Source organism: Gymnoscopelus braueri (genome assembly GCF_963280865.1).
Source record: "Gymnoscopelus braueri genome assembly, chromosome: 11".
NCBI lineage: Eukaryota > Metazoa > Chordata > Actinopteri > Myctophiformes > Myctophidae > Gymnoscopelus > Gymnoscopelus braueri.
This window is the reverse complement of record NC_137613.1, coordinates 47,366,025-47,381,813: the sequence shown is the minus strand read 5'-3', so window position 1 is coordinate 47,381,813 and position 15,789 is coordinate 47,366,025. Positions and strand designations below refer to the sequence as shown.

The window sequence follows — 15,789 nt, the reverse complement described above, 5'->3', positions numbered from 1 at the left end:
ACCAGGTATAGTAAGAAATACCAAAGTTAAACAGCAGATCAATCATGACAAGAAAAGGTAACTTGGGCGATATTTAAAAAAATCTCAATGCGATCCTAATATTGTGATATACGATATTGCTATTATTGCAACAAAATAAGAAATAAGAGATAAAATATGGTATAAAATGGGGGTCCATGGCATAACAAACTGAGGGTCCTTGACATTCAGAAGTTTGAGAATCACTGCTTTAAATGATACAGTATGTTTAATATAAATCATACATTTTTATTTGTATGAGTGACATTGTGTATTGTGTATTGTATATTTATACAGGTATTCCTTTGTTTCAATTGTATTTATTGTTGTGTTTGTTCAAGGCACTTTGTGTTTGTAACTGATGAGCTTCAGTACAACCTCACCTGGTGGGTGTGGGCATCTGCACAACATTCCATGGACCTCCATTCTGTGAAGATATCAGCCAAACAGGGCGAACGTCAGTCCCAAACGGTGGAGAAGTCCTTCACATTCAACGATTACAATACGGCTGATGTAAAATGTAAGTAATATGATGTAATACTACAGTAACGTGCTTATTTATGAGGCTGTCACTCATACCTCGGTCACGCCCATGTTGTGATAAAATGGACCGTTAGAAATAGCTGGCTGAGCGCTTTATAATTTACAATGTAGGCATTTATGACACACTCTTTATCCAGAGTGACTTACAATAAACAAGGTAAACACATACATAGAATACAGAGAGACAGTGTATTGTCTCAGTAAGCTATAGGATCATAGAATACAGAGACGTGTCTCAGTAAACTATAGGATCATAGAATACAGAGAAACAGTGTAGTGTCTCAGTAAACTATAGGATCATAGAATACAGAGAGACAGTGTAGTGTCTCAGTAAACTATAGGACCATAGAATACAGAGACAGTGTAGTGTCTCAGTAAACTATAGGATCATAGAATACAGAGACAGTGTAGTGTCTCAGTAAACTATAGGATCATAGAATACAGAGAGACAGTGTAGTGTCTCAGTAAACTATAGGATCATAGAATACAGAGACAGTGTAGTGTCTCAGTAAACTATAGGATCATAGAATACAGAGACAGTGTAGTGTCTCAGTAAACTATAGGATCATAGAATACAGAGAGACAGTGTAGTGTCTCAGTAAACTATAGGATCATAGAATACAGAGAGACAGTGTAGTGTCTCAGTAAACTATAGGATCATACAATACAGAGAGACAGTGTAGTGTCTCAGTAAACTATAGGATCATAGAATACAGAGAGACAGTGTAGTGTCTCAGTAAACTATAGGATCATAGAATACAGAGAGACAGTGTAGTGTCTCAGTAAACTATAGGATCATAGAATACAGAGAGACAGTGTAGTGTCTCAGTAAACTATAGGATCATAGAATACAGGGAGACAGTGTAGTGTCTCAGTAAACTAGGATCACAGGTAAACAATAAACCTAGCATCAGTCTAAATAACATTTTTACCTTTGCATAAGACTGCATGGTCGTCAAGACTAAGTCAAGTGCTACAGTCTGAGGTGAAACAGACTGTAATGATTCCTACCTGAACAGTTGAATTTCAATGACATTTGATTGCAGGTTACTTGGACCTCCCTCCACTGAGTCTCTCTGTGAAGGACTTGAAGGCCTCAGTGAATGTTGTCAACCCCCTTCACGTCTATGAAGAACTAAAGCTCCTCAACAGTCCTCTGGTTGAGATCACTGTTCACCTGTTGAATGTTACCCATAAACACAGAGAGGTAACGTCTTGTTTTCTTCCTGTTGACAGATAACATGCTATTGGATGGATGCTTTTAATCCAAAAGGTCTCATGGTTCCATCAGTGAATACATTGTCAGTATAGCAGTCCAATGACAGCACAATTAACACAAGGGAGGGAACATATGTGATTTTTTTGGGGTATTAATGCAATACTAATATATGACTGTCTTTAGTTATTAAAACATGATTCTAACCAGTCTGTATGGTAGAGTTTAATATAAAGGTGGTTGTAGTTTGTCTCCCTGCTCTTCTATTGAGAAATCTAGATCATGTGGTCAGGTAGGACACCTATTGGTTGACAAGAAGTATTGCATGAAACTTAAACAGAAATAAATGATTTATCGTCAGTTACAGCTTATAGCTATCTGGGGGATACTTATTTAATATTTATTGTCTGACATTCAGTCGTTATATAAAGTATAAATTAGATACTTTAGATATGAGAACGCTTAGTGCAAAAGATAATTCGTCTTTTTTATGTCCAATGTTTTTGTATTTAAGTTCAAAAGGTTGATATAAGTAAATGCATTTGAAATTAAATAAAATGTTACTTTTCAGGATTCCAATTAAAAAGTAGCAAAATAAAAATCAGGATTCCAATTCAAAAGTAGCGAAAATAGCAGATCTACAAGCTCAAAACGCGTCGCACCGCAACGCGTTTTGAGCTTGTAGTTCTGCTAGTTTTGCTACTTTTGTGCGACATAGAATGGCGAAGTACAGCATTAATTTACGGAAAAAATAAAATACGGAGATAAGAGGTGTCTGCCCAACAGCATAATATGTAATGTGGTCCTCTGGAGTGAATGTGGAAATATAGTGGCCCTCTGCATCATCAAAGTTGCATCACCTCTGGTCTACACACTAGTCTCGCGTGGCCAGACTGTTGCCTCCCACAATTTTCAAATGTTCAAATGTCCGGTACAGTCTGGGACTCGGAAGCTCTTATCATGATTCAAATATAAAGTGGATCTGAAGCCTCCTCCCCACTTCCGTTTGGTCTTTACAGTCGCAAAAATGTATCCTAATATGAATCAAAATCATCTAAGCATAATATAGCTTTATGCTAAGCAGAAATGGAAATAAAAACATTAAATGTAAAGATATTTTAAAATACATTTTCGTGAACGGAAGTGCCAGTTTCCTCTCTCGGATTTCGGGAGGTGTAGTTCCAGACTCTATGTAACATTCAGGAGGTGTAGTTCCAGACTCTATGTAACATTCAGGAGGTGTAGTTCCAGAATCTATATAACATTCAGGAGGTGTAGTTCTAGACTCTATATAGCATTCAGGAGGTTTAGTTCCAGACTCTATATAGCATTCAGGAGGTGTAGTTCCAGACTCTATATAACATTCAGGAGGTGTAGTTCCAGACTCTATATAGCATTCAGGAGGTGTAGTTCCAGACTCTATAACATTCAGGAGGTGTAGTTCCAGACTCTATATAGCATTCAGGAGGTGTAGTTCCAGACTCTATATAGCATTAAGGAGGTGTAGTTCCAGACTCTATGTAACATTCAGGAGGTGTAGTTCCAGACTCTATGTAGCATTCAGGAGGTGTAGTTCCAGACTCTATGTAACATTCAGGAGGTGTAGTTCCAGACTCTATATAGCATTCAGGAGGTTTAGTTCTAGACTCTATATAACATTACATTACAGTCATTTAGCAGACGCTTTTATCCGCTTTATCCGCTTTTATCCAAACGTTCAGGAGGTGTAGATCTAGACTCTATATAGCATTCAGGAGGTGTAGTTCCAGACTCTACTGTATGTAACATTCAGGAGGTGTAGTTCCAGACTCTATATAGCATTCAGGAGGTGTAGTTCCAGACTCTATGTAACATTCAGGAGGTGTAGTTCCAGACTCTATATAGCATTCAGGAGGTGTAGTTCTAGACTCTATATAACATTACATTACAGTCATTTAGCAGACGCTTTTATCCGCTTTATCCGCTTTTATCCAAACGTTCAGGAGGTGTAGTTCTAGAGTCTAGAACTACACCTATAGAGTCTAGAATCTAGACTCTATATAGCATTCACGAGGTGTAGTTCCAGACTCTACTGTACAGTATGTAACATTCAGGAGGTGTAGTTCCAGACTCTATATAGCATTCAGGAGGTGTAGTTCCAGACTCTATGTAACATTCAGGAGGTGTAGTTCCAGACTCTATATAGCATTCAGGAGGTGTAGTCCACGACTCTATATAACATTACATTACATTACATTACAGTCATTTAGCAGGCGCTTTTATCCGCTTTTATCCGCTTTTATCCGCTTTTATCCAAACATTCAGGAGGTGTAGTTCTAGACTCTATATAGCATTCAGGAGGTGTAGTTCCAGACTCTATATATAGCATTCAGGAGGTGTAGTTCCAGAATCTATATAGCATTCAGGAGGTGTAGTTCCAGACTCTATATAACATTCAGGAGGTGTAGTTCCAGATAACATTCAGGAGGTGTAGTTCCAGACTCTATATAACATTCAGGAGGTGTAGTTCCAGACTCTATATAGCATTCAGGAGGTGTAGTTCCAGACTCTATATAACATTCAGGAGGTGTAGTTCCAGACTCTATATAACATTCAGGAGGTGTAGTTCCAGACTCTAAATAACATTCAGGAGGTGTAGTTCCAGACTCTATATAGCATTCAGGAGGTGTAGTTCCAGACTCTATATAGCATTTGAGGTGTAGTTCCAGACTCTATATAACATTCAGGAGGTGTAGTTCCAGACTCTATATAGCATTCAGGAGGTGTAGTTCCAGACTCTATATAACATTCAGGAGGTGTAGTTCCAGACTCTATATAGCATTCAGGAGGTGTAGTTCCAGACTATATATAGCATTAAGGAGGTGTAGTTCCAGACTCTATGTAACATTCAGGAGGTGTAGTTCCAGACTCTATATAGCATTCAGGAGGTGTAGTTCCAGACTCTTTGTAACATTCAGGAGGTGTAGTTCCAGACTCTATATAGCATTCAGGAGGTGTAGTTCTAGACTCTATATAACATTACATTACAGTCATTTAGCAGACGCTTTTATCCGCTTTATCCGCTTTTATCCAAACGTTCAGGAGGTGTAGTTCTAGACTGTATGTAACATTCAGGAGGTGTAGTTCCAGACTCTATGTAACATTCAGGAGGTGTAGTTCCAGACTCTATGTAACATTCAGGAGGTGTAGTTCCAGACTCTATATAGCATTCAGGAGGTGTAGTCCACGACTCTATATAACATTACATTACATTACATTACAGTCATTTAGCAGACGCTTTTATCCGCTTTTATCCGCTTTTATCCAAACATTCAGGAGGTGTAGTTTTAGACTCTATATAGCATTCAGGAGGTGTAGTTCCAGACTCTATATATAGCATTCAGGAGGTGTAGTTCCAGACTCTATATAGCATTCAGGAGGTGTAGTTCCAGACTCTATATAACATTCAGGAGGTGTAGTTCCAGATAACATTCAGGAGGTGTAGTTCCAGACTCTATATAACATTCAGGAGGTGTAGTTCCAGACTCTATATAGCATTCAGGAGGTGTAGTTCCAGACTCTATATAACATTCAGGAGGTGTAGTTCCAGACTCTATATAACATTCAGGAGGTGTAGTTCCAGACTCTAAATAACATTCAGGAGGTGTAGTTCCAGACTCTATATAGCATTCAGGAGGTGTAGTTCCAGACTCTATATAGCATTTGAGGTGTAGTTCCAGACTCTATATAACATTCAGGAGGTGTAGTTCCAGACTCTATATAACATTCAGGAGGTGTAGTTCCAGATAACATTCAGGAGGTGTAGTTCCAGACTCTATATAACATTCAGGAGGTGTAGTTCCAGACTCTATATAGCATTCAGGAGGTGTAGTTCCAGACTCTATATAACATTCAGGAGGTGTAGTTCCAGACTCTATATAACATTCAGGAGGTGTAGTTCCAGACTCTAAATAACATTCAGGAGGTGTAGTTCCAGACTCTATATAGCATTCAGGAGGTGTAGTTCCAGACTCTATATAGCATTTGAGGTGTAGTTCCAGACTCTATATAACATTCAGGAGGTGTAGTTCCAGACTCTATATAGCATTCAGGAGGTGTAGTTCCAGACTCTATATAACATTCAGGAGGTGTAGTTCCAGACTCTATATAGCATTCAGGAGGTGTAGTTCCAGACTATATATAGCATTAAGGAGGTGTAGTTCCAGACTCTATGTAACATTCAGGAGGTGTAGTTCCAGACTCTATATAGCATTCAGGAGGTGTAGTTCCAGACTCTTTGTAACATTCAGGAGGTGTAGTTCCAGACTCTATATAGCATTCAGGAGGTGTAGTTCTAGACTCTATATAACATTACATTACATTCATTTAGCAGACGCTTTTATCCGCTTTATCCGCTTTTATCCAAACGTTCAGGAGGTGTAGTTCTAGACTGTATGTAACATTCAGGAGGTGTAGTTCCAGACTCTATGTAACATTCAGGAGGTGTAGTTCCAGACTCTATGTAACATTCAGGAGGTGTAGTTCCAGACTCTATATAGCATTCAGGAGGTGTAGTCCACGACTCTATATAACATTACATTACATTACATTACAGTCATTTAGCAGACGCTTTTATCCGCTTTTATCCGCTTTTATCCAAACATTCAGGAGGTGTAGTTTTAGACTCTATATAGCATTCAGGAGGTGTAGTTCCAGACTCTATATATAGCATTCAGGAGGTGTAGTTCCAGACTCTATATAGCATTCAGGAGGTGTAGTTCCAGACTCTATATAACATTCAGGAGGTGTAGTTCCAGATAACATTCAGGAGGTGTAGTTCCAGACTCTATATAACATTCAGGAGGTGTAGTTCCAGACTCTATATAGCATTCAGGAGGTGTAGTTCCAGACTCTATATAACATTCAGGAGGTGTAGTTCCAGACTCTATATAACATTCAGGAGGTGTAGTTCCAGACTCTAAATAACATTCAGGAGGTGTAGTTCCAGACTCTATATAGCATTCAGGAGGTGTAGTTCCAGACTCTATATAGCATTTGAGGTGTAGTTCCAGACTCTATATAACATTCAGGAGGTGTAGTTCCAGACTCTATATAACATTCAGGAGGTGTAGTTCCAGACTCTATATAACATTCAGGAGGTGTAGTTCCAGACTATATATAACATTCAGGAGGTGTAGTTTCACACTCTATATAACATTCAGGAGGTTTAGTTCCAGACTCTATATAACATTCAGGAGGTGTAGTTCCAGACTCTATATAACATTCAGGAGGTGTAGTTCCAGACTCTATATAACATTCAGGAGGTGTAGTTCCAGACTCTATATAGCATTCAGAGATTGTGGGATAGTTGTCTGGCTACGCGAGACTACCTACAGATCAAAAACAAAGATGATTCTCTCTGAACAATAATTTAATTAGTATCCACTTCCACTTCCTCCCAGATGAAGAACGGCTGGACCATTATCGATGACAACAAGCACACATCTGAGTTCTGTTTCCCAGAGGACCAGCAGAAGTACTGCATCGAGCTGGAAGGACGCGTGTTTAACGACAGACACATGTACCGTGTTCTGTTCAGAAACACTGGTCCTGTCTGTGCCCTGCCTGCTGAAGGTACAGTACCGTTAGTCTCCACCAGGAGGCCCTCATAATAATAGTGACGTGTGCTGTTAGAAACTGTCCCTTAGAAATAGTTATAGTGTTGGTGAGGGTAGCTTGGTTTAAAACTTTTTGATATAAAGCTCTTTGAAACAAATCTTTTGGGGTTTTGCCGTCTCTTTTTGGGACAATTGTCAGCAGCTTTCCAAAACTATTGAAATACATTTTAGTATACAAGAAAAGCAGAAGTGTTTCAATGTGTTTAAAGGTAGCTCTGTTTGAATGTACAGTAGGTCTATGTCAGAGGTCTACTCTGTACAGATAGTGTTTAAATGTACAGTAGGTCTATGTCAGAGGTCCACTCCGGAGGCGCTTGAACATTTTGACTGAATTTAATTTAGGTTCTGATCATAATAGGATCATATGGTGTCTTTCTGTTACAGGGAACAGTAAAATGCATACAGCAATATTAGTAGGAGGAGCTGTCATTGGTGGAGGTAAGATCAGTTCTGTTCTGCTATTGGTTTGTTTTAGGAGTGCCAGATCGGACAATGATTCGGGGGCACAGAGCTACAGCCCAAGCCGTTACATAACACTGTGGTACTGTTGATGTGAATGTAACTATTTAAATCACTGACCCGCTACATAACACTGTGGTACTGTTGATGTGAATGTAACTATTTAAATCACTGACCCGCTACATAACACTGTGGTACTGTTGATGTGAATGTAACTATTTAAATCACTGACCCGCTACATAACACTGTGGTACTGTTGATGTGAACGTAACTATTTAAATCACTGACCCGCCACATAACACTGTGGTACTGTTGATGTGAATGTAACTATTTAAATCACTGACCCGCTACATAACACTGTGGTACCGTTGATGTGAATGACTGAGTGAACTGGATGAATGGGTCTGCAGTGTGACTGCATCTTACTTTCATCTCATCATCTTCTGTGAAGTGCCTCAGAATGTCTATCTATGAGGAGCTGTGAGCTGCTAACCACTTGATTAAGTTCAAGTTCAACGTTTCTCCGTGTCTCTCTTTCTATTCTCTCTCTTCTCTCTCTGGTCTCTCTCTTACAGTGGGTGCTCTGGTTGATCTCTTTCTCTCTCTCTCTCACAGTGTGTGCTGTGGTTGATCCCTCTCTCTCTCTCTCTCTCTCTCTCTCTCTCTCTCTCTCTCTCTCTTTCTCTCTCTCTTACAGGTTGTGCTTTGGCTGTATCTCCTTTGGTCCTGGCAGGACTCGGGTTCACTTCCGCAGGAATCACCGCCGGCACATACGCTGCAAGTATGATGTCATCATGGGCCATAGCCAATGGGGGAGGAGTGTTGGCAGGAAGTCTGGTAGCCTTCCTTCAATCAGCAGGTAGCTGAGGGGAATCGAACCTGTGGCGTACTGAGTAATTCAAACCCAAAATAACTTTTCCCCTATCAGTCACTGAATGAACAATCTAAAAACAAAGACATATTTCTATTAATTCACTTGTATTCACAGTTATTGTAAAGAATAACAATGGCTTCTCATTGGTCTAAGTTTGCTACAAAACCTAACCATAACCCATATGAGGCAAAGATTATGCACTGTTTCACTCTCACAGTGCATTGCTCAGCTGTCCTACTGTCTGTCTGTCTGTCTGTCTGTCTGTCTGTCTGTCTGTCTGTCTGTCTGTCTGTCTGTCTGTCTGTCTGTCTGTCTGTCTGTCTGTCTGTCTGTCTGTCTGTCTGTCCTACACTGTCTCTCTCTCAGATGTCCTAACTGTCTGTCTCTCTTCAGGTGTAGTGGGTTCGGCGGCTTGGTCGGCCGTGGTGGGCGTACTTGGAACAGGATTGGGCGGCGCTGCAAGTGCACTGGTGGACTGGTGGTATTCAAGCTCCCTGGACTGCAGAGCATTATCCAAGCCATAGAAGCCTGGAGGGCAAATATGGTATTGCAAGACTTCCACATTTAGGACACTACTGCGCATGCTTCTATCGTCTGAAATGCTAGTGCGCTCTGCTGCTCTGTTGGCTCCTACGTTGGAGCCAATCCCGGAAGTAGAGGTACTTCCAGGAAGTAGAGGTACTTCCAGGAAGTAGAGGTACTTCCAGGAAGTACAGGTACTTCCAGGAAGTAGAGGTACTTCCGGGTGCTTCATGCGCTGGTGAGCAACTTTCATTGAAATGGATAGGTGGGGGCGGGGCCATCCGTTCTCTAGATATATTATAACTCTATGGGATTATTGAGGCCATGGTGTTAAAAGACTTTATAGTTCTACTGCTACATGCTTCTATTGTTAGACCCTCCAGAAAAACGCGGACAAAAATCCTTGATTATGCGGGCTAAAACTCTTGATTATGCGGCCTAAAATCCTTGATTTTGCGACGAAATATGCGGGGGGATTTTATGCGGTGAAATTGTGGGAAGTTGCGAAATATGCGGAAAGTTGCGAAATATGTGGAAAGTTGTGAAATATGCGGCAATATGCGAAATATGCGATATGCAAAAAGTTGCGAAAAATGCGAAATATGTTAAAAGTTGCGAAATATGCGGAAATATGCAATGCGAAGCGCATATTATGCGATGCGATGCGCATATTATGCGATGCGATGCGCATTTTATGCGATGCGATGCGGCCTTTTTGAAAAAACGTTACCCCTGCATAATTATGCGCCATTTTGCTGATTATGCGGTAAATTCTGCGATCGCATAAACGCATTTTTCTGGAGGGTCTATATTGTCTGAAACGCTAGTGTTCTAGATATATTATAACTATGGGTTGATGAATGAATGAATAGTTGATGAATTGAATACATAGGACCACAATGGAAACAGTTTTGGGACTTTTTTGTTGTTATCCTTTTATTCCTAATGTATGACTGTACCTGTTTTCTGTCCAATAAAGTATTCAATCAATCAATTATTCAATCAATGGGTGGAACCAATGAACAAACGGAAGAGACAGAACCCTGCAAGCGCCTGTGGTAAACTTTTCTTTGATTTCTTTGAATTAATGAAGGAATAAGTCTTTGAAATTCCACCTAAATTGTGAGTGAACCTTTGAGAGAGTCTTTCAGATCTGATGGATGCTGTGGCTTTTTGCTGCCTTCATCAAGCATGCCTGTGTTATGTTTGGCCGACACATAATCGATACACCAACACTTTGCAGATTACAGAGAACTTTGAATTATTGCAATCGGTTGAGAATCGGGTGTGTTATGGATTAATTAAACTGAAATGAATTGTAGCAAAACGCAGATCCACCACATTTTATTTGTCTTTGATTAGCCAAGGTGATAAAAACACAATTGCCACAAGGGATTAACAGACACACTTTTGTGCATTACAGTCACAATCACAATTCACTTATTAAGTGTATTCTGAATCCGCCTGCGAGGTGCACTCTTTTATAGCATACAACTAGGGCTGGGACTCCATTAAAAATAATAATCTAATTCATTAGAGGCTTTGTAATGAAACCTTGTTGTTGGGTATTTTAATCTGAATGTTTGAGGGAAAAAATACCTTAAGCCTTAATGGCAAGAAAGAGGACAAAGAACTTTCTTTTACCAAGCAATTAGACTTTTGAAGGACAGAATAATGTCTCTGATACAGTGTACTCATACATGTGTTGTACAACAGTTGAACTCAGACTCTGGATTGTTGAAGGTGGATCAGCTCAGCAGCGTCTCCTCTGCAGATGAAGTTAAAATGTCTCTTTGACTTCATCTGGATTCAATGTAATGTTTGATGATGATGAGTAATGTATGTGGTAGAATTGTGGCATGACTAAAATGAAATGAAATGAGTGGCTCCAATGTTTGTTGTAGTCACCACCACCATTGTGGTGGACATTCTCTCAAAATTAGATGTTTGCCACGGACATACAAAATAAGTGGTCCATAATATTACCAGAAACCATAGGCAGAGAATGGGGAAGGCTAATAGTTTATTTGGATACAGGATAGGTGGGCACTATGGACATCTGGGCTCCTCCTTGTAAAATTGGCTATTATGTCCAAAATGGAAAAAACATTTATATTTGTTCTTACAGGTATGTATAGTATGATGTGAACATGCACGGTACATCATTATAATAATATAAATATAAATATAAATATAAATATAAATATAAATATAAATATAAATATAAATATAAATATAAATATTAATAATACTAAGTAATGTAAAGTATACATGATGTGAACATTATGCGGGCCAAAATCCTTGATTATGTGATGGAACATGCGAAATATGCGTGAACTAGAAAAAAAAGCATTTTGATTTTAATAAAGGTGATTTTCCTACACCCTATGGCCTATGCTATGGTATTGGTTCTCAAAGTGGGGTTCGGGGAAAATTGTTTAAACATTTAGAATCCTTGAAACATTATAACAACACAACCTGGCACAAAATATTGTTCAGATGGAGGTCCGCAGTCAAATAAATATTAATTTAGGGGTCCTTGAGTGAGTTGAGGTATGCAAAACTGGCATCATAAAAGCTAACTTTTGTCAACTCTCTGCATTTAAATTACCATACTTCAAGGCAAAAAGATTACCGTATGTCATAAACTCTGGTATTTATGTGGTTTTACTTTCTCTAAAGGGATTTAAAATATTATGCTTACAGTACGTAAATTGTTAATTGTTCCATGGAATACTACTACTTTTGTCTGAGGAGGTTTGCTGGCAACGTTTCAAACTCAGTTTAGAAGGACTACAATGGACGTTGCATCTAGTATCATAAACTTTAAAGGAGCTACACCATGAATTTAAAAAAAATATTTGATATTTAATATCATATGGTGTATGTCCCTCAAACCTTTTTCAAAAGGTTTGAGCCTAAATCATCACTCAGATATACTCATCCCAAGTCAATTGTCTCTGGCTTATACAGCACTTTCAGCTGCAATACCAAAACGTCCTCTTGTGCAGGGGGGGGCTACTGAGCAATTCTGTCTGTTAATAAAAAGAAATATTTTTTAAAAAAAAAGGAAAAGAAAAAAAAAAAAAAAAAAGGAAAAATTCTGCATAAAAAGAAGCATCTAAGAAAAATACAAAATCGAAAAAAAAACACTTTGAACATTTTTGAACAATTCCACCAAGTGTTTGAGGTGCCTGTTTCACCCACTTCCGGGGGGCGGAGCCAAAATCCGAGCCCGAAGTATTTGTTCGTAGACCCCCACTTAGGGGGGGTAGAAAAAGTTTCGGAGCAATTCGGGCACTTTTCATTTAACATTGGGTTTGCCATCATTAATGTTTATGACATCATAAACATTTCCATTCTGAGATCGCCTGTTCAGACACGCCCATTCTGGAAATCCATGAAATGAGAAGGAATGACTGAATTTAAAAAAAAAACATTTTTTTGGGTATAAGAGACACTGGGGACCCCCCAAAAAAGTGATTTTCATGGTGTAGACCCTTTAATGTCATTATGAAAGTTTTATTTTATTTTGACGGAGCAGGTTAATTTAGGCTACATTATTGAGCAAAGGGGGAGGAGAGTTTATCTTCTATTGTGTGCTGCACTGTCTGCCCCTGTACAACAGTGTGCGCGCGCGCGCACACACTCACACACACACACACACACACACACACACACACACACACACACACACACACACACACACACACACACACACACACACACACACACAGAAGCACTGTTGTTTCACGGCACACCACGATTTGTTTTGCTTCTGTACAGTGTGAATGTGAAACGTGAATAAGCGGGTGAAGCGATGACTTTATAAACTTTATGTGGAAAAATGTGGGGATTGTGAAATCAAGCGAGCACCACATATTTCACATATTTAGTATTTTTTTGCGCGGAAATATGCGATTAATATGTTGAATATGTGCCTTTTTGAAAAAAGAACGGCTCATAGCGCACGGGTGTTGAAAATGTGCACACAGTTGCAGAGCCGTAGGAAGCCATTCCCAGTTGGGGGGGATATATTTGTACCGGCCCACGCGCGTGCGCGCGCGCAAAATTTTGCGGGTTTTCGGCGGATTCGGTCACTTTTTGGGGGGCTTTTTGTCACTTTATTTCGGTTTTAGGGTTAGGGTAGGGTTAGGTTAGGGTTATGTTGTTTAATTCATATTTTTGCCTGATTTTACCGATTTATTATCTGACGGCCCGGGCCCTCCTGGGTCGCGTGCCCGGAGGCGGCCGCCTCCCTGGCCTCCCCGGACGCTCCGCCACTGGAGAGGGGGGGTGGGGCCGCTCTTCCACCTTCAAGCAGCTCACACAGCTGATCGTGATCTGGGCCCAGCAGCCAGCAGCCCTCCCTTCCAGGCAGCGGCCGCGGGGTCCTAGTGCCGGCCTCATTTGAGGCTTTTTTTTCCTCCTCTTTTTCCCCGTGGCCTCGCTGCAAAAATACCGGTTCGCGGCCCACGCGAGGCCGCTACGCGGCCCACGGGGGACGAATCCCCCGTCCCCCCCCTTTCCTACGGCCCTGCGACAGTTGACAGGTGCTCTAATGTTGGTGCTGGGTGATCAGAAACGGAGCTAGGTCTCCACTAGCCTAGGTTGTGGGCTTAGCCCCCCAGCCCAGGCTTTGTTTTTGTTTAATTAATCGGCCGTTTTTGGGGGTTTTCTTCGGATGGTGGTGTCACACTTTTTGAAACTCACTCAGTCTAATCAGCAGCTTGTTGATGTCACTGTTCAGATCATGATGCATTAGTCATAACTCCACTGAAATATATAAAAACAGGTTTCTAATGATAAACTATTAAACTTCTGTTAGATCTGCTCACCATTTCTCCACTCCTGGCTCCTCAGTTTTCTCCTCTCTCCAATAACCATATAAATGTAAAAGCTCCTCCATGGCTTAGTCAGCTATTGCACAGAACATGCTCCTTAAACACCACCCACAACCTGTGTAAACATAAAAACAACACAACCGGCTGTTTGTGTAATACTGCCTCAAAGTAGCGGCTGGCAGTGATTTTGGGTGGTGGGGCTATAAGACATCCATTATATTATATGATACCCATAGTTCACCCTGCAGCAACAGCATCACATTCCAGATACCAAGTTACAGCAATGACACTACTGTAGGCTATCTATACTTTGTTATAGGAAATGCTCCACAACAACACAGGTACCCACAACAAAACAGAGCTTCCACTGCTCCAGTGAACGTTGTTTGTATGTGCAGATAGATGCTCTTATATCATGATTATTGATGGTGGTGGCAAGACTAATAATTTGAGCCTGGAATGATCAAATCCTGTGTTGAGGGTCACACAAGAATAACATTCACTTTGTAAACAAAATAAGACCAGAACCTGACAATTAATTAAAAGGTTAGATTATTAGTCTGCTTGAGGTGTAATGCAGCTTTAAACATAGCAGCCAGTGATATGTATAAACTGAAACTCATCTTCTCCTACTGTAGACCTCTTCCCATGTTCCTTATCACTGCTTTTAAAGACACACACGCACACACACACACACACACACACACACACACACACACACACACACACACACACACACACACACACACACACACACACACACACACACACCAACCCAGTCTCCAGGCTGAAACGTTTCCATCGTACGTTTCTGCAGTATACCAAATCGTTAGATTCTAACGTAATTTCGTTCAATTACGTTAGAATTTAACGTCTCATTGGTCTGCTGTCTGAGGATCATTGTATTTTACGTCTGAATTACGTTAGGATTTAACGTTTCGTTGGTCTGCTGTCTGAGGATCATTTAATCCATGACGTGCTCTTTATATATCCCAAATCAAATAATAATAATAATAATAACTAGCAATAATGAATTGTGCTTAGAACATTTAAAATGTTTAGCACAGGGGTTTTCTGTTCACGGCCAGGCAAGCACCTTTTTGAATGTTGTTGATGCTGTTAATATATCCCGAATCAAATAATAATAATAATAACTAGAAAATGTGCTCCTCGGAGCACAGGTCTCCGCCAGGCGAGGTATATTAGGTATTGTGATGTCACGTGAAGCTTGACCAATGTTAGCTGTGAGCGGACGGACACACACACGGACGGACAGAGGGTAAAACATACTCTCCACCATGCCTTCGGCCTGGCGGAGACAATAATAATAATAATAATAATAATAATGATCAATAAATAACTGTGCTTAGAGAATTTAAAATGTTTATAAATGCAGGGGTTTTCTGTTGATGGCCAGGCCAGCACCTTCTTGAAATAGCCTAGTTGCCATACATATTAAACGTATTTTTAATTAAAATATATATTATCTAACTCTTAACCGCTAATTCCTGGCGCACACTAGAATACGCCTACTACATCCGGATTGTGATGTAGACAGTTTCCGTATCCGAGACCGGATACCACTTCTGCACAGCTGTTGTTTGTTTGTAACTTCTTCTCAGGGTAAGTCCGTTCTATGTATGCATTTATAAGATA

The 15,789-nt window shown here is 40.1% G+C and overlaps 2 protein-coding genes and 1 long non-coding RNA gene across 4 annotated transcripts in view; 2 read left to right on the top strand and 1 right to left on the bottom strand.

Moving 5' to 3' along the window:
• LOC308094602 (interferon gamma receptor 1-like) overlaps window positions 1-10,797 on the top strand; it is a 13,558-nt gene extending 2,761 nt beyond the window's left edge. For both annotated transcript variants that reach the window (XM_080441359.1, XM_080441360.1), the window contains 6 exons: window positions 360-538; window positions 1,608-1,768; window positions 7,219-7,390; window positions 7,819-7,872; window positions 8,591-8,752; window positions 9,161-10,797. In XM_080441359.1, coding sequence (XP_080297485.1) covers window positions 360-538; window positions 1,608-1,768; window positions 7,219-7,390; window positions 7,819-7,872; window positions 8,591-8,752; window positions 9,161-9,291 — 859 coding nt within the window. In that variant the 3' untranslated portion in view covers window positions 9,292-10,797. The remainder of the gene's footprint in view (window positions 1-359; window positions 539-1,607; window positions 1,769-7,218; window positions 7,391-7,818; window positions 7,873-8,590; window positions 8,753-9,160) is intronic.
• The window catches only part of LOC308094599 (uncharacterized protein), a 99,502-nt gene that overhangs the window by 60,549 nt on the left and 23,164 nt on the right, over window positions 1-15,789 (bottom strand). The gene's annotated exons all lie outside the window — the stretch shown is intronic.
• LOC308094605 overlaps window positions 1-15,789 on the top strand; it is an 85,446-nt gene that overhangs the window by 60,672 nt on the left and 8,985 nt on the right. The window lies entirely within an intron of this gene.